Genomic DNA, 21,467 nt, shown 5'->3' with positions numbered 1-21,467 from the left:
GTCCTCATACTTATTGAAGACAAAAACTATATATCATAAAGTATATTGGCTAGATAGCTGACCACTAAGACTTTTGGGCTCAGTTTTCACTAGATTGAGAGTGTGGTTTACCTTTTAAGTTTCTCAAACATGAAAAAGTGATTAGTATGTGTAATCCCTCTTTGTGTCCTCTTATAAATGGCTAAAGTAATATTAGGGAGCCATATTAATCAGAGCTTTGCTATGAAGAGGTACAGTGTGACCATAAAGTTGCCTCTGTCACTGTGAACAGCTGCATATCGTAGTTGAAGCAACAAGCTGATCATATTTATATTCAGTATACAAGTCAAGTGTCTTGTAAGGCAAAACACCTAGAAAAAAGTGTGTATGTATATAAATGTGTTTGTGGGTGTGCATATGCGTGCATGTGTGTGTGTGTATATGAAACCCAATGTGGAAGAGGGGAAAGAAAAGGAACTGTCATGGAAAGATAAGCCCCTGCATGGCATGTACCACTGGCAGATTGAGGAGGTGGATGATATCAACAAATCCTACCAGTGGTCTCTAGTATGGCACAATGGCACTAATCATGGCAGCACAAGAACAGGCCCTCACAAGACTGCTATGAAGATGGTGGTCCAGTGATCTGTTTAGGAGGGAGACTAGTGTGGGTATTAGGACAGAAAAGAAGGCCTTTTTTCCATGGAAATTCCCCTCTTTTGTTCCCAAACAGGACAGGGTGTGATCTTGGTGGAGAGATGTGAGTGGGGGAAGTTGTTGCTAAACAGTTTGTCTCCTCCTAAAAATACCATATCATTTTTTAAATGCGTTTTCCTTTGTGTTTATGTACCTCAACTGAGTTAGCCACTCGTTATTAAAGAAAATTAATTTTGTGTTTTCTTTCTGTTTTCTTTTTACTCAATTTTCCTTTGTAATATGAGGTTATTCTACTATCTTTTACAGCCTCTAGATGAATCACACACTTCTCTACACTTTTCAGCTACATATATGAACATCTTATATATAATAGGTGAAGCTGATGAGGTAGGCAAGCATTGTAGCAAAGTGTTAGTGAGAATAGGCTGCAGTCAGTCTTACGCCTGGTGTGTCTGTGCTTCTGTGCGATGAGTTCAAAGTCCTGCTGAACATCATAGAGCTGATGCTGAGTGAGGCTGACTAGTTGCAGCCTGTGGTCTGGGAAAGGGTTACTGAATTATTACTGATGGTTTCAGAGGTAACTGTCCAACCACATGACTTGGGAATATTAATCATTTATTTGATTGTCCAAATGTGCTGATTAATCAATTTGAGTAGGATCTGCAGGATTAACTACTTTATTATTCCCCTGTAAGAACAGGTAAGAGATAAGACTATAAAATATCCTATTCCATTCATCATTTATTTTTAGATCCCTACAGACAATGGAGGATTAAAAACTGAGGTGAAATTAGCCAGAAAAGCAACATGAGGAAACTGTTCAGAGGGGACGACATGAGAACCAAAAAAAAAATGTTACTGCAGAGTTGAATATATCTGAAAGCTGGGGGAAGGGACGCAGCTTATTACTTGAAAAATGGTACACAAAAAATGTTAAGCAGCTGGGAGGAAGATGGTGGAGAGAAAAAGGGGGCGGAGAGACATGAGGAACAGGAAGTTGATGGGAAAGTGATAGCTGTCTCCACCTGGAGTAAAGCCTGAGCTGTGTGTTAAGAGGGGAGACAGAGCAAGCAAAAGAAGAGAGCTGCTGCAGTTGATTCCTTTACTGTGCTCTGATTTAGGTAAGTTTGGCTCTCACACCACGTATAGCTACTTAAACTTATCCAACACAGGCACTTTTCCTGTTTACCCCACTCACTATCTATTCAGTATATAAATTCTCAATCTGCCAACTGTTTAATGTGTTATGTCATGTGGTAATGCCTTTGATTCCAACATGCCTCCGTTTGTAAATACAAGAGGCACTCAAAAGGCTGTGGTTTCTTTACAAGCATGGCGCCCCCGGCACTTTGGTTGGGAATGCATTGAGAGGGAGCAGGATTGAAAGAGTAAGGGAGGGAGCGAGAGGTGGTTAGAAACTGTATACACTTCCCGTTGCTCCTCTGCCAACCCCTTTCTCTGCTGCCTCTGGTTGCGCAGGCAGCCAGTGAACAAGAATGTGAGGAGGAGGAGGAGGAGTATGTCCTCCTTCCTGGCTAAACACAGCACCCTAATTATGCACTTTTCAGCAGGTTTTACCTTTAACACTTTCCTCCCGGGGTTGAGATTAGTCCTCACCATGCTTGATTTACTGCACAATTACTGAACAAGAGCTCTGCCTGATCAATAAACAGGAAGAGGAAAAGTGGTAGTCTTTGAAGTATAGTTTTAGATTTTTTGCATGATTGAGCAGTGTATATAGTGTAGCAGCTGAGGGTAGTTTGGCTCCAATGCCAGCCTATGAAATGTTCTATTAGCTCTCTCTTTTTGCTTTGCCAGTTTTTGTACTGCCCTAATAGTGCTCAAAATGACACTTTCCACTGTAAGTTTGCAAAAAACAAACAAACAAACAAACAAATAAACAAACAAAAAAGAATGACTTTTATTCGCAAGTTTAACAGAATAAAATGCAAACCTCTTGCATTGTTTTGCCCTGTATGTGATGTCCTGGAAGCCACTCCAGTGGCCTCCATTATGACATTTGCTAAAGACACAAAAAGTTACTTTTGGGAAGTTTCAGCCTTTCTGAGACCTGTAAAGCTTTTTGCCATTGTGACAAAGCAATAGGGCTCTTCAAATTACTCTGTTTCTTTTTGCTTGGTTTTTAGTAACATCTATATATCTGCAGCAATTATGAACAACTGGGACTAATGAAGCTTATGGTTATTGATCCCTAATTGATTACACAGATCAATAAGTACTTTTGTTTTGCTTTTAATGGACATTGCTTTGGCTTACACCACTGACCGTGTAAAGAAAACTCTGTCAGCAAGGCCACAATTGAAACATGTTATGCTCATGTAAAAAGTGGTGGTGTGGGTGGAGGGCACTATACAGAGCACCAGTTCAAAAAAGTATGTTTATGTATGAAAGTCATAATTATATGACTTTAAGTCAGAGACTGAATACCTTTAGCACCACCAGCTAAAGAATAAAAAGAAAATATTTAAAATATTTGTAGTAACCTGATTAGTGTTTTTTTTTAATCTAGAATAGATTTATTTCAAATATGAAAGTTTTACACAGTTAGTTTGAAGCTTAAGTTGGCAGGTATGGAGGAGTTAACAGGTGAAAGAGTGGGTGTTTGCAGTATGAACTACTTGAAGAACCCTCAACAGCAGTTTCACTCCAGCAAAGTACTCCATGTTCCATGCAAATAAGCCCACGTATAGACCTGCTCTGTATATTCACCTCCACTCGACCCCACTCATTAATTTTCATTTTAAGAAGACGGCCTCTCAAAGGGTGTGTTGCTCCTTTTGTCAGGGTTGTGCTGCTAATAAAGATAGCTGCATAAGACTGGGTTAAATATTGACACTGGCTGTGCACATCATCACCGTTCTTAATTAGCTGGTGTCTGTGTGAGGGCAGTGTATGAAAAACTAAACGTTTCCCCTTTCTGAAATTGCAAGCGCCCTCTCCCCAAAACACATTTTTATGAATTTTACATAAGAAAAGGATACAGGATAGTCAGAAAACATACAGCGTTACTGTTATCTCGGCCTTATTGCATAGCCTGAAGCTGCAACCAATTATGTGTTAATGAAATATTTACACTACCAAACTGAGAAAGCCAGGGGTGAGAACTAGATAATACAAGCCCGAGGAAGCTTGATTTTGTGTGTTCTCCTTTGCTGTTATGTCAGTGTAAAGGTGCAACAGGAAATTTGTGAATGGTAAAAGGTTTGTGAGGAAGAATGTGGAAACACCAGAAGTTCATAAAGTTTTTGGACTCCCCTACAATTGTGGGAACATGTCAGACTAAGTGGGCAATATAGTTTAAAGTGGGCATGTGATTGTAAAAGTGACTGCAAAGCCAAGTCTGAGATGATAAGTTTTACCTCTCTAGTCCTTGATTTTAGTCAGCTACTCTCTCCGAGTGGTATGGCTCTAGATCTGCATTCACTGCAGAGCATGGTGTTTGTTCTCAAGGACTAATTGTGTTTGGGTAATGTTCCTGCTCTGAATTTAATTCTCACTGACTGCATTAATCATTACAAGTGGTGTTTGCTTGTATCTTAATCCAGCATCCTCCCATCCCACAATTCACCATCTCCCTTACTTTCACTTCCAGGGCTCATTCTCCTCTACCATTTCCAAACTCTTCTTCGCTCCTCATCTCTATCTAACAAGCTTTCTGCTTTTCACATTCAGAATGCCTCCAGAAGGGCCTGCTTCCATTGTCTGGCTGGCAAGTGACAAATAAAAGGCAGTAAGGTGTAAGAGATGATTGTTAGCTGTGTGGCTTCCTTTGCCTTCACATCACTGACCCTAGAGAATAGCTATGTCAGCCATTTGTTCTTATATATCAAACACACTCAAGTAAATTAAATAACCCATTAAGTTGGATTTAATTTTTTTTAACTTTTATAAATTTTGAGTTGATAAAATAAGAGAACTCCTTACTGGAAGTTGTTGAAAAAATACTTAGTATTCTCAGAAGTGGGATATCTGTGTTAAACTCAGATTTGGCCCAATTTCTCAGCGTATAAAACAGAAATAGTGTTTTATAGTTACATAAACTTGATCTTTGTTTAATATCATTTTTGTTGGCAAAACTATTTAAAATCTTATCAGAGCTTCAAGATTTGTATGCAAAGAACAAGTTTAAATCTTTTCACATATCAACCTATTTTCTGACAAAAATGTGACTGTACATTTTGCTCTTGCAGCATTATCACATTTAAAGAAGTTCTTATAACCTTTAAACAAGTTTGTTCTTTTTTTGTAAATTACATGACATGAGACATTAAAATGTTGATCCTGCAAAATGCTTTTGATGCTCAAGATCCGAACATACAAACCTCTTGTGTGCCTCTTCCGTTGCTCCACTAAAAACCTAAACGATATCTTTCCCCATCCGTGTACAAGTGTTCATTGTCACTGCTGTCCAAAATGAATGGCTTTTGTGTTGACACTGTACTCTGAGTCATAGAGAAAAAGGGTCAGGGCAGGTTTTGATTTGCCCTTTCTAGTCTCCAGATGGTACCTTGCCAGAACACATGTTATTAAGTGCTTGTAACAGTTGTTCAGGTGCCTTGTGACTCCACCTTGTTCTCACCTCCTGCAGGTAAACTTATTGTACTGTAGTTTTGGCAAGCTCCTCCCAGCATGGATTTCATAAAAGCTCCAGGAGGTTAAGCTGTTAATTAGCTACTGAAAGAGGAGGCCAATAGCTTGCTGTTAATTTGTTTAAGCTCTTTTTTTTCTTTTCTTTTCTTATTTGGGTACTGACAACATTCCCTGCTTGTTTTGGAGTCAAATCTGTATGTCACAAAAAGCAGAACCCAGCTCATTAAAAAGGAGAGAAATGTGTTTATCTGGCTATGATTAGAAGTGCACATTATGTATGTAGAGCCATGCTTATCCAAATGTTCTTAATGAGAGAGACCCTGGGCGCCAGAGTGGGGCTCCTGTGGGCATAGACCCAGGCTCGTTATCACTACACAGGGCATTGATCTCCCGACCGCCTGCTTGCTTATCCTCCCTCTCCTCACCCTTTCAAAAACGGTGCGTCGCACATGAAATACGTGGACACATTGATCAGCTGATTGAGAGCCATTGTTTAGAGCCCTGGGTCATTATTGAAGGAGGGATTACCCAACTCTTGTTTTGTGCGTGCATGTCGAAGAGTGTATTACTCAGCTCCTTGTCACAGCACACACTCCCCTCGGCTCGCCTCAGATTTGCAACGGCTGCACAAAAGCACACACACTTGGGCACGCAGAGCACATACAGCAGCCTACACAATCAACGTGGCCCAAATGACTGCCTGCATTGATTGCCTTCCATCTGCAATTATGTTCCCATTGTTTACTTTCTAGCATCTTACTCATTCAAACGGAATTCAATAATTATTGCTTTATTTAATGTAAAAGTAAGTAAGAGTGGTGGGTGTGGAGTACCAATAGCTGTATTGTCTTTAAGTGTCTTGATAACCACCCCCCAAAAGGTGCTTTGCTTCATAGGTCAATGTTAAGTAAACCTCTCCAAGGACACCTACAGTGATCTATCTTCACCTTTCCAACTTTGCTTAAGACACAGAGTTCCATTTTGTTTCTTCGTTCGCTCCAAAAGACAAATATGCAGCCTGTTTTTATTCACCGGTAGTGATGGATCATTTCTGCTGCAAAGGCAGCAGAGGAAGCAACATTGCACATTATGGGCTTTGAGACATAGGGACAGGATGCAGTGGAGATGTGGCAGGGATTAAAGAGCAAAGGGAAAGAAAGGACACGGGCGGGGATGAGGTTCAGGAAGCGGTAGGTATGCAGCTTGTGTCTGGAATACACAAGTCCTCTTAAGCCACAATCTAAGTTTTAGGCATGTTGTAACTTGCAGTGCCTAATTCAAAGCAGTCACCACACTTTTGGCACCCAGTGGGGCCTCTGTGGTTGGAGCTGTTGTTCGTGCTGCTGGCAGACAAAGCATCATTGGCCAAAACTGCAAGCATTCACTCACTGACTCCAGTCATGGCTTTGCTAAATAACCTGCTTATGTTCCAGGGGAATCCCAGTGTGCAAATTTATGACAATCAAGCATATGTCAGCCCTCTCATAAACAAGTACACTGGTTTTAGAAAGACATGCATTATTGTAAGTAAGTATTTTTATTCACTGTTTAATCTAATCTCAAAACTTATATCTTATCCTATTAAGTTTCTTTATTTTCATTGAAATGATTTTGGTTTATAATCTTCAGGCGATAAAATAACTTTTCATATATTCTCATTTGAATTATATACATATACTCAACAGCATATGAGTACTATAGCCACATTTGTCTCACAGTGAGATGCACAAGGCTATTTTCTTCTGCTTCTGGCCATAGTGGGTTTTTCAACACAACAGGCGCATTACATTGTCTTCCTTCAGAGTGAATTACCTCATTGGTTATAATTGCTGGCATGACCTCACTGTGGTTGAATAACAAAAGTGCTGTATGGCTTAATCTCACACTTCTCACATCAGAAAGCCAAAACCTGATGCCCACCACTGTGATTTTGAGGATATACTCCTCTCATAGAACTGTCCTGTTAGCATGCATTGCATGGGTTCAGGTGTGAATTGCATTTTTTTAAAACCACGTCCACCTTCTGTGAAGTATACGCACGCATGAACATGAACAAACACACACACACACACACACAGAAAAGGGCTTTTAGTGCTGAGAATCAGGGAGACAATTACAAAGCAATATCCAAGCAGATACTCAGTGGCTCTCACAGAGGGAATTTGGCAGCTCTCATGGAATTGATAGCTATTTAGCTCACAGATAGTCATCTGTTTTAATGCATTAATTTTGTATTAACAGCACTGCCAAATTTAATGGTGGAAATTAGGCTATGATCGTAATGGCATGTAACTGTGTATGTGTGTATCTTCGTGGTTTTTTTTTCATGACTGTGTGTGAACATTTGTGATGTTCTTTTTGTCTATACTTTTGTATGTGTTTGTTGCAGGCGCGTATTGTATTATTGGCTCCTTTGGGAGCCATTCTTTGAAATTACCGGCTTTCTTTCTCCCTTCCACCCTTCCAGTAATACCCCCTTAACCTTGTGTTTGCTGGAGTCTCTCAGAAACCACACAGTTTTGTGTTAAAGGTGTACTTTTACTTTGCGTTTAAGTAGCTGAAAATGCAGATGTATGCCGCACTCTGGGTGGGTGTTGAAACTGATACTGGCAAGCATTGCCCACTCAGAGGCCAAGGTGCAGTGAAGAGTTGTGATATAGAGAGGATGGGGTGATGCCCACACCGCCCCTGTCCCTCTTTACCTGAAAAAGCACTGAGCACTGCTTCAGCCTCCACAACAAGAGATGAGGTCCTCCATCGAAGAGAGAGGCTTGAAACAACACGGTTGCTGTTTTAAACTATAAAAACCCCCACATGTTAAAATAAAACCTTCCAGCATATTTTAAATTATTTATAAAATCTAGTTAAATAGGTTTTACATTGAATAAACCATATTTATATCCTACAACTGGACTCATAAATCTAATTCTTTTTCTATATTTTGCAGTCAACATGTCTTTGTGATCTTAACTGTTTAATCAGATCGCACATAATCAAGAGCCCACAGCAAGTCTCTATTTGACTGTAACACTAAAATATAGGTGGTCACACACATTAACTCTCTCAGCTAAATCTAATATATAATTTCTTTAAATTTGTAGACAGTTAAATGGTATTGAAATTGTTGGGACAGATGCAGTCAGCTTCCCTCTTCCTGCTCTACAGCTCCCATCCTGTTGGGGCCTTGATAGGGCAGTTAGAGCCCAGTAGACCAGCTCCTCTGAGCCCAACATGACTTTTTCATTAAGGCACCAAATTCCTTCACTCCAGTTGGAGGTGATTTATCAACCAGGGACTTCATTGCAGGTTCATAGGAAACAGACACAAGTCCAGTCTCATGCATTATTGTGTTTCACATTAAAAAAAAGGAGGAATGGAGCTGGCCTGTGAGAAAACTTCATTCACTATATTGTTGCACTTTTAGATATGATTCAAGGAATCTCACACATTGATAATTTCAGCCAATTCACTTAGCATCAACACTGGAGAAACTTTGTGTGTGTGATGATCAGAGGAACGCTGGAGTCTGTGTATCATATTGCCCATCTCCTGTCTTGAATACTGAATGAGCAAGAACTACCTCGATCTTCATTGGTATGATCTTTTTTTCTGTTTCTCAAACACTAATATGCCTCAGACTGCTGTGGGTCATGACCAGTACTGAGATGGTGAAAGTGTTGGTTTACAGGTGCAATCATTTGACATAGTAGACAGAGCTACAAGCGCTGGGGCAGACTCTTTTGGCCCCATCTGAGGCCATCTCCCTGACCAGTCAGGTTTATAGTAAATTATAGTCGATTGCAGGGCAGGCAGTCTCCAGTTGACTCCTATATAAACCCTGTGCTTTTTATGGGAAACTATAAAACTCCCAGGATTTTTTTTCCTACCTCATGAGACTAGCTTTGAAGTTTTAGTCAGGTGCTGTCATTTTTTTAAACTTGTCTTCTCATAGATTTTTGGAGCCTTGAGTCATTTGCAGCAGCAGCTCTTTTTTAATTCAAGACATCTGCTGTGACTAAAAGCAATTTGACTGATTTGCTGTCATCTATAACTGAATCTGTCTCAGATTTCGCTCTACCTTACTTCTGATGCAATATTTGTGCACAGTGGAAAAGGAGGAGAGGGAGGAGGGCCTCCATGATATCCAGCAACACCTATTCATGACATCATGGACGGCTTAAAACGAGGCGAGAAAGGAGAGCACGCAGAGCTTTTTACAATCACCTAATAACTCTATTACACTGAGCTGTGGGGCTCACAAAGAGGAAAAAAAATCTCCTATTTCTTTTCCTGGAAGCGGTGTCTTAATGCACATTTTAGGTGTAGAAGTGAGAAATGTGAAACCATAGAGAATGAAACACAATAGCTCAGAAAACCCCATGGCAATATAACAATATTGCCAGAAAATTAAACATTAGGAGAAAGGGACAAGAACATTTTGGGGAGGCATAATATTGTTATGACTTTTTTTTTTTTACACCAGGCTGTCAACACCTGATTTAGAATTAATGTAGTTAAATGTGTAATGTTTCCACTGCTTTTACATGTTACAGCTTGCCAAATAGGTCAGGTACTGCAGGAGAGGATGGTTTTGTTTCTTTTTGATAAATAGAACAAATTTCTGATTGTGGAAATGAAAGTGTGGTAACTAAAGTAAAAGAAATTAGTGACTTGTATGCTTTAAGTGTATAAGTGATAGAATAATTAAAAATAATAGAGAAACTTGTATTATTTTGTTGCAGCTGATTATTTTAATTATTTGCTTATTAAGCTTCTTATCATTCAAGGTTCATTTCCTTTAGTGCATTTCACCTGCCCATAGGATCCTAATGCATTCATTAACTATTAAATATATCCATTATTTTTATTTCTATTTCTTGTAAACATTATGTTTGTTTAGCCAATGCTATATATCCAAATCCATCCTAATTTGTATAGCACATTGTTATTTGCAGATTTTCTCTCGCTCTCTCTCTCTCTGCATGCCTCATGTTATATGTAGGCATCAAAGAAAATTAGAGGGAAAGAGGAAAACTTTCAGTGATTGACATTGATTTTTGCCACAGAAACCACAGCAAGACTTCCCAGTTTCACATAAGTGCGGAAAATGACAGGCATGACACAAGTGACCATACAGAGTGAGGGACTTTTATTGTATACATGTATCAGTGTGATGCTTTTGGATGATGGTCAATATCTCTGTTGCTCATAGCAGGCCTGGTCATATTGTGTCTGCCTTGCATCATTGATTGAGCCATGCAGGAGGTAATTAGACTGGAGCTTGGTGGTGCGAGTAGAGGTTGTGGTGGCATGGTGTCACTACAGGGTGTTACGCATGTTGTGACACTACAGAGGGTGGGTTGAAGGCTGGACAAGGCATGCTGTTAAGTCTGGAGGTCAATACCGATGCTGATTTCCTGTTTTTCTGACGACTGTCCTCCTGTTGTGGAACGTTCTATTTTCCTTCAGAATGCATCCAGTCCCCCTCCTGCCTCACCACAGGCTGGTTTTCCCTCTTTTTTCCTCTATGAGAGTGAGAATTTAACTCAGCATGATCAATATTTAGTATCCCATGCGTGAAACAGGCAGATGTTTGGAGTTTCCTTTTTCAGAGACGGGAAGCTTCTGTTGAGTGAAGGGGATCAATGCTTCCTTCCGTCTGTGAAGCTGCAGACCCACAGCCTCTGAAGGATGGCTGATGTGATTTCTGCCCACCCTTGGGCCCTTGAGAGTTGCGTGCCTCTCTGGCCTCTCCTGTCCTGTTAGCCCGTGATACAGACACTCACACAGACAAGTGTGCAGTCCAAACAGTTGTCTCGAAGAGGAAGAGGTCTGGATGTTAAACAACGGGGCTGTGATTGGGAATTGATTTGTTCATTTGCCAACTGTGTGAGTGAAAGTGAGTCGGTGGTGCCTAGCCAGCTATCTGCCATCTACAATAACTTCTTTCTTTTCTCTTTTCTCTCTCTCTCTATTCCCTCCCACAGCACCTGCAGCAGCATGAAAACGCGGTGGACGGTGATGCCTGCTACTACCACTGCGTGCTGTGCAACTACTCGACCAAGGCCAAGCTCAACCTCATCCAACATGTGCGCTCTATGAAGCACCAACGCAGCGAGAGCCTCAGGAAGCTTCAGCGCTTGCAGAAAGGCCTGCCAGAGGAGGAGGAAGACCTCAGCTCTATCTTTACCATCCGCAAATGCCCTACTTCAGATACAGGTCAGAGCATGATCCCCATGGCTTTTTATGTGTTTATGACTCTGTTGTTGTGTTTTGCTTTTTGTTTTGTTTTTTTATTTTTTGACTCTTTCTGTCCGTTATACACATGATCTCTTGTCCAGTGGTTCAGCTAAAAGCTTTAAATGCATCAGCTGTCAAAATTTACATTCATAATTGTTTCATGACTTTCTTTTTTATATAAATTTGCTTTCTCATAGGATTAATATTATCATTAATAAATCACATCTGTCTCCAAAAAATCAACATCATTTTAAAAGGTTTTTATGCATTTCTTCTTTTCTACTCTGTGTTGGTTTACTTACTTGTTTGTTTGGATATTCCTGCTTTTAGGCAACATTAAGCATGCCTTTTACATTAATTGACAAGTGACAAAATAAGCAATATGCACATAACATTTATTCAGAAATTTTTGTCACAAATATGATTTACACACATTTTTGTAAAGGCAGAAATCCCTGTTAATGGAAGCTGCTTGGTTTTAGCCATTAAAAGCACACTGAGAACGAGCATTAATTCAACAGAAGGAGGAGCTGAACAACAGCAGCAGCAACACCAAAAACAGCCGGCATTGCCACAACTGCAGTATGGCTGAAACAAAGTGCCTTTACTGTCCATTTATTATGAACTGATTAGGAAGAGTGTGCTGTGGTCAATTAACACGCTTTCTTAGTAGAGATTTAGTTTTCTAATCACTTTAACTTCTGTGCCTTGACAAAGGGCCTCTATTGTGTGTCTGTCCAAGAAGAAACCATTACTTCCCTCACACACATACTCACTGTCTGTGTTATGTGGTAGAAAAAAAAGGCCAGCCTGTGAAGACGTTTTGTTCCAAGGAGGCAGGGATAATGAAGCCAGCGGCCGGGAAATTGCGCAAAAGGCAGTCACAGATCTGAAGCAAATCATTAGAGAACATATTTAGCCGAGCAATTAGGGACAATTAAGCTTTCTGCTCACTGCACTCCAAATATGTTAATGACTACAGTACAGTGGACAAGCGAACATGCAAAGGCAAGAGGAAGGGCCATTTAGGTTAAAAGGGATGGGGGCTGGGATGTTTTTTTTCCCTTTTCTTTTTAACAGTGTAGAGTTGTGTAATTTGCAAATTCTCCTCATGAAATTTTTTTAAAAACTTTTTTTTTATGTTTTAGAGGCATATTTATTTACATGCAAATATGAAGGATTGAAGATTTTGACAGTGTGCCCCCCACCCCCAACAGTGGGGCTGTACACATACACTCACACATACACACACACACACACACACAAGGCTTTCTTCCCTGCAGAACTTTATTAAATTAAACAAACACTCACTTCTTAGAACAGACCACTGCTCTCTAACAGAATCTGTATAATTCAAAGAGTTCTTTAACTGTAGTATAAAATAACAGTTGGATTCAGACAGCTTTAAAAATTACAGCAGATTTCTGAAAAGGCATCTGAATATGATCTAAAATTCTTTATTTGTTTTTTGTTTTTAGCAGCAGCTCCATTTGTTTATATAATCATTAAATAAACATATGAACCTAACTGACACAAAACAACTTTATTTACTTTTCCCATAACTGCCCACTCATCACTTCTTTTCAGCCATATAGGCTTACCCTCTCAATTTGGGCTCAACCATTCCTTTTTGGTGTAAAATTTCATTTCCTCTGTAGCTTCACTGTGGCACAGGCTATGGTTTCTTCTTTTTTTTATTAGTTCACTAGTTTTAATAGTTGCTAAAATGGTCGAACATTTCCTGTTTTTATTTCAACAAAGTTGCCCCTGGATTTATTTATTTATGTCACCTAGACAGTAATTTTTGACTCCTGCTGTGGTTTTGCATTTATTTGTTTATGTTTAGCTTATATTCTGCTTTTATAATTTTTCTAAAAACATCAAATTTCCACCCTCTGCCCCAAAAGAAAAGTTACAAATCAGACATAACAATTTGTTAGATTTTATTGACATGTGGAATGAAATCCTTTCCTATGTTACATTTTTTTATGTTTTATAACTTTGCATATCAGCATTTCTTACAAAGATGCAGCAAATACAGACTGCAGGGATTTGGTATCTCAAATCTAGGCAAGGTTGGAAGTCTGAGGAGAGCACAGGCAGCAAAAGTTAAGTTTCTCTTTAATTAAACCATGCAGGGACAAAAGGCCTGCATTGTTTTAATTTGTGCTCATAGTGTAAATGTGCTGTTTAGGCATGTTGCTCTAAGGCCCCACCTCCATTTGTCTTCTTTAACCCTTTATCTGTAGGGAAACAAAGGAGGTCTCAGAGGGACCTCAACCCCACACAGCTGCCATGTGTGTTGAGATCATTGAATTAAACTCAGCTTTGATTTAAACCAGTACATCAATGCTAACCTTTACTTTTAAAAACAGCAACTTACTCCCAGCCAGTAGATATATGCAAAATATAGTGACATGAATGTGAAAAGTGGCATGTAGTTAGAGGAGTTGCCTGTTAGCAAGAAGGTTCCAGGATCGCCTTTCTGGGTGGAGTTTGCATATTCTCCCTGTGCAAGTTACTCCAGTTTCCTCCCACAGACCAAAATGTGTATGATACTTTAATTGGTAACTCTAAATTGTCCCTAGGTGTGAGTGAAAGTGTGAGTGGTTGTTTTCCTCCTTTGTCTTTATGCAGCCTTGTGATTGACTTGCAAGCTGTCCAGGGTGTCCCCTGCCTCTGGCACAATGACTGCTAGAGATAGGCACCAGCTCCCCATGACCTGGAAAGGAGAAGCGGGTAAAAAGAAAATGGATGGATGAATGTGACAGAAAACAAGAGGGAAATAATCACTTGTGATCAAAGATGGTGTGACCTCATGAGAGCAACATATATTTCAGGTTTATAGATAAAATGGTGTGACCTTACAGGGGTTGATCACAAAACAGTAGGCTTCATGTGCACAAACGAGTATAGGGCACAGGCAGTAAGAAAGTAGTCAAAAATTGATATGGGACAAGACAAGAAAAGTTTGGGGAGCTTCCTTGTTAGAATTTTTGTGACATTTGAGTATAGGATGACCCTGTTTCTTTTATATGACATTCACCAGGGCATATAATTCAGTGACACATTGAGGTTTCTCATTTTTTAGTATTTAATCATCTAAAGTCATTTTCTGAGTAAAGAACAGAATGAGAGCATGACTTTAAAAAGGGCAAAATGAAACACATCTGAAGAGTGACATGCTGGTGTAGGTTCTCAGTTATGCAGGACATATCAAATCCCTAAAATTTAAAACAATCATACAACTGGACCTTTTTGGCTCTCATCTGAGGCTTTCTCAATGAAATACTGTAGAGTGTGAAGCTACAAGCTTTTAACTGGATGGAATGTTGCTTTATGCAAGCCAGATTCACATACAGATAAGGTCACTCCCCTCCCGGTGGAGAGTCATTAGGATCTTTGTTTGCCTGGCTCACAGAAAAGATGTCTTGGACACATGGATGAAGGTGTACATTTATACCCATGGTCAGGTATGAAGCTTAATGCTGGAAAGCTGGAATCTGAGACCTCCTCCTCTGTTGTTATTGTTGTTTGTTCTCATGCGATGTATATGGCTTCCTTCAAGCACCGCTCAGTTTGGGTGTTTTGTCCTTAGGATAGTCCAGCCTCTGTCTGAGAGTCCTGTTAGGTTTGAAATGCACCTGGATGTTGTGTTTGCAAAAATCTTTGAGTTTCTCAGATACTTCAGCAACATATGGGATGACAGTACTTTTGCATTTGATTTTCTCCTTGTTTTCTTCTGTAGCATATTTTCTTCTCACTGACTTAACGAAGGCCCAGTTCGGATATACACATATTTGGAGTGCTTTTTTGATGCGTTTCTGTTCCTTTTCCTTCCCTTCAACTACAGAACAGAAGACCAGTTGTATCATTTTTAAAAATTGGGGGGATTTAACTGAAGAGTGAATGCTGTTCTGTGGGAAATGTTTGCTTTGTGCCTGTGTGCATTGTATATAAGAGAGAAGATGAGTTAAAAACAGCAGTGCAAAGCATTTGAGAATAGCAAAATATTAGTATTTTTCAGTGGTGGCGTATATGTATGAAGGAGCAGAGATGGAGAACAAACGTGGCTGACAGTGAGGATTAGCTCCTGCTGTAAATCTGCTTCAGTCACAGATGGCAGGCTCTTGATCGCTGGGCTGTGACGGCTTGGCTCTCATCGCAGGAGGAAATCCCTGTCTGTGAGCCGAGTAGACTGGGAAGGGAGAAGGCTGTGGCTGGGCCACCTGGGCAGCCACCAGCCACCAGTCATCGTCTCCTGTCTGTATGGACATAAAAACCTGTGTATTCAAGGACAATGGCTTTTTTGGGTCAAGGTTATATATTTGTTTTTACTGTTCTTTCAACTAACTATGCATGGCTGTTTGTAAATGGTATTTAAACCTCCAGTTTAGATCAGCATCACTTTTAATTACCAGTTTCTGAAACTGGCCAGTGAAACTGTGTGCATTAATAAATGAAAATAAGACAAAGGGATGCATACAAATTACTGCATAATAGGGGGATCCAATATTAGATCCAATGCTTGTTTCACTAAAAGGGGTGCACTTTCAGGGTCAGTCATCTAATAGCAAGGCCTGTTCTGACAACAGAGGTGTTTCTCCTCCCTCTCTACAAGCCTCTCTCTCTGCCTATTGCAGAGTTCTTAAGAAAATGCTGATAACTATACTCTGGCATGTAAAACTGGTCCTAATAATGCACAGAAAGTAAGATTTAGCAAAGGTAAATTGGAAGGGTTGACATACAGTTTAGATTTTGATGGCAGGTCTAATATGCATAAAAATTATTCCATCATACTCTGTATCTTGTCTGGTTTGCAACAAGACCGTGTATTGTTTCCCCCTCTTATCATACTATTTGCTTGACCTATGGCTATGCTGCAGCTGTGAAAGCCCAGTAACTTCAGAGGTGAGCCAGACCACGCTCTGATGGCATGCAAGGTTCATAGTTTGAGCTTTTGCTCCCCACAGGCAAGAGCAAAACAGACGGTAGCCATTTCTGGAATGTCCTTCTTTTATTCATGCTTGTTAAAATGCAAAGTAAACCTTTCCAGAAACAGGATATTGTAGCCCCTAACCACCAGACCCTTTCTACATGCCACATTACGGGCAATCTGAGAGTAAGTTGCATAGACAGACACTGCTGCAATGCACTTTTAATAAAGACAGTTATTGCCCCAGTGATGCAGAGTGGATATGAGGATGAGGGCTGTGCAGGCCTGGATGAGCAGGGCCCCAGAGGGCCCGCAGCTCAGCCGGGCCTCTGTTAGTCGCCTGTCTTCTAATCCCTGTCCGAAGGGCATCAAGGCAGCATAGGAAATTGTTTGCTGTCTGAAGAACGTGCCAGGAAATTCATAAATGCATTATTTTTCATTTTGAAAATATTATAAAAGACTAGACATTTATTAAAAAGCCAAAATGATGGCTTTATAGATTTTCCAGTCATAGTTTAGCATTCATATGACTCTGCTGCCCAAACTAACACAAACACATCTTTTGCCTCATCTTGCACAGTCTTGTTATAAAATCCTCTGCTTGCTTATCCTGTTATAGCAAATTGACCAAAAGGCCACCTTGCTGTTCTAGGATAGGATTTAAATAAGAGAGTCCCGTGTCCAGATTTTTATGACGTCTTCTGAGTGAAATCTTGTTTTATAAATACTAGCTCACTTTGCCCTTTTGTGGGTGAAGTTGGACTTTTTGTTTAAGTCTCCTTGTCAGTTACATCTAATTTGAAGAATGACATGTAACATTAATGATAAAGATAAACAGAGTTGTGAACTGTTTGAGCAAAAGTGGATTTGTCTGAAACAATCAACACAAATTGCTCTCAAACGAAACCATGGAGCTGTTACATAGTTAGCTTTTTACATGATGAGATCACCTTCTGTGTACACTGTATGTTTTTATGTACAGTGTATGATTTACCTGTCAAGTTACGCCATGTATGTGTAAATATGCCCTAGATTTTATTTTGCAAACTCTCAAACCCATAAATGAGCACACACCTAGGTGTCTGCACTGGAAATCAGGTTGTGTGTGCATGGGTGTGTGTGTGTGTATGAGGCTTTCCCTGTCATCAAGCTCATCTTCAGAGGTCGGCAACGCATTATAATATTGGTTTCCCCCTCTCTTGTCATTACCGCACACTTTTCTTGAAAGCTGATCCAAAAGATAGACAGTCCATCAGGAGACAGTCATCTCATTTGTACTTACTAAACGTGTTAATGAGTTCTATTTTCAGGCCCACAGGCTTTGCCGCTGGATATTGGAGCAGAGGTGGCGATCAGTGGTGTGGGGTGCTGGATTGAATGATCTGCAGAAGCTGGTAGGGAGGGTAAGGGGGGTAATGTAGTAGCCCCTGCTGCCCCTCATGTCACTCACATGGAGTGACCACAGCCTCCACAGGGTCGGTCTGTCAGTCAGGGCTGAGCCAGGAAGTCTGTGGTTACAGACAGACAGTGGAGGGGGGAATAGATTAGGTGCCAGAGACATAATGGTTGTGATGGGTTTAATTATAGCAGCAGTCATGTCACTGTCACAGGTGGATGAGATGAAGAAGAAATACATTTTTACCATTCAATGACTGACTTGCATGAAATGTGGCTGATTGAGTTTATATTGTATAGCTTGCTGTTATTTAAATATTGTTTCCTGTAAAGTCAGGTAAAATGCACAAGTTGATATTTACATAGACAAACCTATCCTGCAAGTGTAACCACAGACCATTCTAATGTGATTACAGTTAAAAAGTGTCAGTTGGGTCTGTTCCTCACTGTCAAGCCATTCATGTCAAACATTAACTATGCTGCACATTTATACACTAATCACACGGGTAGAATAAGCTCTCCATGTTTACAATCCTATTTAGATACTTATTTTTATTTATTTATTTTTGTATAGTACTTGTAATATTTCTTTCTTTTTTTAAGTTTCACAAATGATCCTTACTTGAACTTTCCCCCTAAGGCTCACATGTTCATTGTACATCCAGCGCATTCTCCTCTGTGATATTGATTGCAGTGCAAGGGTATGCCAGGTAATCTAGGAAATAAAAACCAATAAATTTGTTATACACTTGCATTGCTTCATTTGTTTCTGATTTATGGGCAAACAGGGCTGCTTGCTGACAGGATTAGGCCTCTCAGTTTGACCATAGGCAGCATGAGAGGAAAAACAGGGGGAAAGTTTGGCAACTATTGAGTCTACGCAGGAAAGTTTTATTTAGCCATTTTTTAATAAGGCTGTTTGTGCCCCCCAGAGATAGCTGGTAGATCAAAGGCCATGATCTGAGCAATGGATGAGTTCAGCCTGGGTCCAGCAGAGATGATCAGCCTCGCTGACAGCAAAACGAAACCAGAGAGTGAAGGATGCCCTATCCAGCAGCATGTTGCCCTCAAACTCTGAAGGCTCCATTAGAATAAAGGCAGATGAAACAAAGAGCGGCTGAAAGCACACATGTTGTAAATCATTATCCACTGTCTGATAGATAGACACGAACTGTAAACAGAGTGTGCATGTACATGTTTGTGTACAAGTACATATTTGTCTGTGCTGCTTAATGTGCAATTTTATTTTATGCTAGTTACATGTGAAGAAAACATCATTATAAAAAAAACAAAAACAAAACCAACAACAACAAAAAAAACCATTCAGACAGGAATCGCACAAAGCTTCACATTCATGTTTTCAGTACATTAGCAAAAAGTCCCCTCCAGTGCCTCAGCCACATCAACTAAAAGCAGCCAGGCAGATGGCAGCAATGAGAGAAGTGCAGAAATAATTCAATAGTGAACCTCTCTAACCTTTACCTGTGGGCGTGAGCAGCAGTCATTGATTCATGCGGTGCTTGACAGTAACACTACACACCACCTGAGGAGGGTGAGAGGAGGATGGATGAAGAGAAATGGATGAGTCTGGTGAAAAAAAACACAAAACAAAAGAAAGGATAATATGAGTAGGAGGACAGCTCTTCTGCAAGTTTGTGTGTGTGTGTGACATTAGAGAGAACTTTATAGTGATGGAAACTGTAAATTAATCTGGATCTGCCTCATATACCCACACCACCCTGCTTTCCCCTTTTGCTCCATGTTGTCAGCAAACAAAGATTTTCACACCAGTTTGAGTATGATACCACTAGTGATGCCATAGTGGGCCACTGATAACAAAACTCCTTCAGCTCTGCCTTCTTTAAGGTTATATTCACATTTAGCCGACTCTCAGAAGGACCCCAGTTATGTGGAGATTTGTTGTTATAAACAATACAATCCTAAAAAACAATTTCTGATTTTACTGGTCACATAACAAATAATGATTTTTCTGGAAGAGCAATGTTTGTAAAGAAAAAAAAAACCAAACATATATATATATATATATATATATATACAGCAAAGGTTAATGATTTCATAGGAAAACCTGTCCCAAACGTAGATTTTTTTTTTTTGCTGCCTTCCACGATGCTGTTGAGTGGCCTCTGCATATTTAGTCATGTGAAGCATTAAGATGAATGATCCATAATATGGAAAAGCAAGCAAATGTCAATTTTCATGCTGCTTGCTCAGTAAGCATACAGCAGGACACATCAAGTCAATTCACCAACAAAGTTGAATTGATCATACTGGGAGTGGGTGGGTGTTTTTTTGGGGCATAAAACGTGCTTAAATTGAGTGCTGCTATAAAATACTTTCCAGGCTTATGCTATGATGGGTTTATTCAAAGTTGTAATAATGGAATGATATGGAATTTATTGATCTTTTAAAAGGAGTAATAAACATTTCTTTAGATATATTCATCTTTGTTGTCTGAAACAGCACGAAAACCTTTCTAGAAAAACTTTTTTGTTATTATTTTCACCATTGCTATTTTTTAAACGATAATTGATGGTTGTTTATGAAACCTTCTTCATGTTAGTGATAATAAAAACAATTTTTCACATAAATGAAGAAATGAGTATGAAATTTTATACAACATAAATGTGTTTGCAAGTCTTGTTTAACTTGCAATTTGAAAAATGTATTGATTTTGGTCAGTTGTGTTGCAAATACTTAATGTATTTATTTAATTGCAGATCCATAAATTTGGCTTCAATTGTTTCATGTCAGTGAATAATGACCTCATCAATCTTATTTAGATGGGCAGCAATTAGTCACAAAAGATCATTTGTAAGCAAATATGCAACAGCTCAATAATTTTATTTAATTGTTTTTTATTATTAAACAAATCAGGAGTAAATACATAAATCACTGATTTATGTCAAATATTTGAGCAAAATTATACTTTTAGTACTAGCTACCATCTAAAGTACAAGAACTTTATTACCTGGTTATTCATTTTTTAACCCCCATATGATAAACAGTTTCTTTGTGTTTTTACCCTTTTTTATCTTTCTTTTTTACTACCAGAAACATTTATAAAACTGAAGATTAAATTTACTGCAAGGAAACATGTCAAGTTTTGGTTGCTTGAAGACATACAATATATTTAAAGATAATTTTTTTAAATACTTTTTGTCAAACCTGTAAAGTGGTCACTGATCAGTGGAGTTTTCTTGGAAAATGAGTGCTTATCATGTATATGGTGAATATTTCAGGCACTTGGGAAAGCTGCAATGGGGCCCGTATTTGTGTCTGAGAGAAGACAGTGGATGTGTTTGAATCCATGTCACAAGTCGTTGTCAGTCTAACAGACAGGCCCGCACTCTGAGGCTTACTCGATTTAAGGTGATGCAGGGTCGGTGTGGCAGCCAAAATTAGGAAAAATGGACTGTTTTTTGTCATGTTAAACTGGGCAAAAGAATCTAATTAGATGGAGGAAAGTGAATGGCAATGGCTTCTTTGTTTAAGGGCCCTGTGCAGTCACTTTTCAAGGCCATTGTTCATTGACCACAATAGCATTAGTTTGTGCTCTTGTTCTGGGATCTTCTTTTTTTCTGACTTTGCAGTCAGCTCCTGTCTGTTCCAGTTTGTCTCGCTTCACCTC

At 39.5% G+C, this 21,467-nt stretch overlaps 1 protein-coding gene across 2 annotated transcripts in view; it reads left to right on the top strand.

Moving 5' to 3' along the window:
- zfhx3 (zinc finger homeobox 3) overlaps positions 1-21,467 on the top strand; it is a 321,615-nt gene that overhangs the window by 250,310 nt on the left and 49,838 nt on the right. For both annotated transcript variants that reach the window (XM_037980053.1, XM_017441678.3), the window contains one exon: positions 11,235-11,466. In XM_037980053.1, coding sequence (XP_037835981.1) covers positions 11,235-11,466 — 232 coding nt within the window. The remainder of the gene's footprint in view (positions 1-11,234; positions 11,467-21,467) is intronic.

The sequence above is a fragment of the Kryptolebias marmoratus genome, linkage group LG15 (genome assembly GCF_001649575.2).
Source record: "Kryptolebias marmoratus isolate JLee-2015 linkage group LG15, ASM164957v2, whole genome shotgun sequence".
NCBI classification, from domain to species: domain Eukaryota; kingdom Metazoa; phylum Chordata; class Actinopteri; order Cyprinodontiformes; family Rivulidae; genus Kryptolebias; species Kryptolebias marmoratus.
This window is presented reverse-complemented; position numbering and strand designations above follow the sequence as displayed.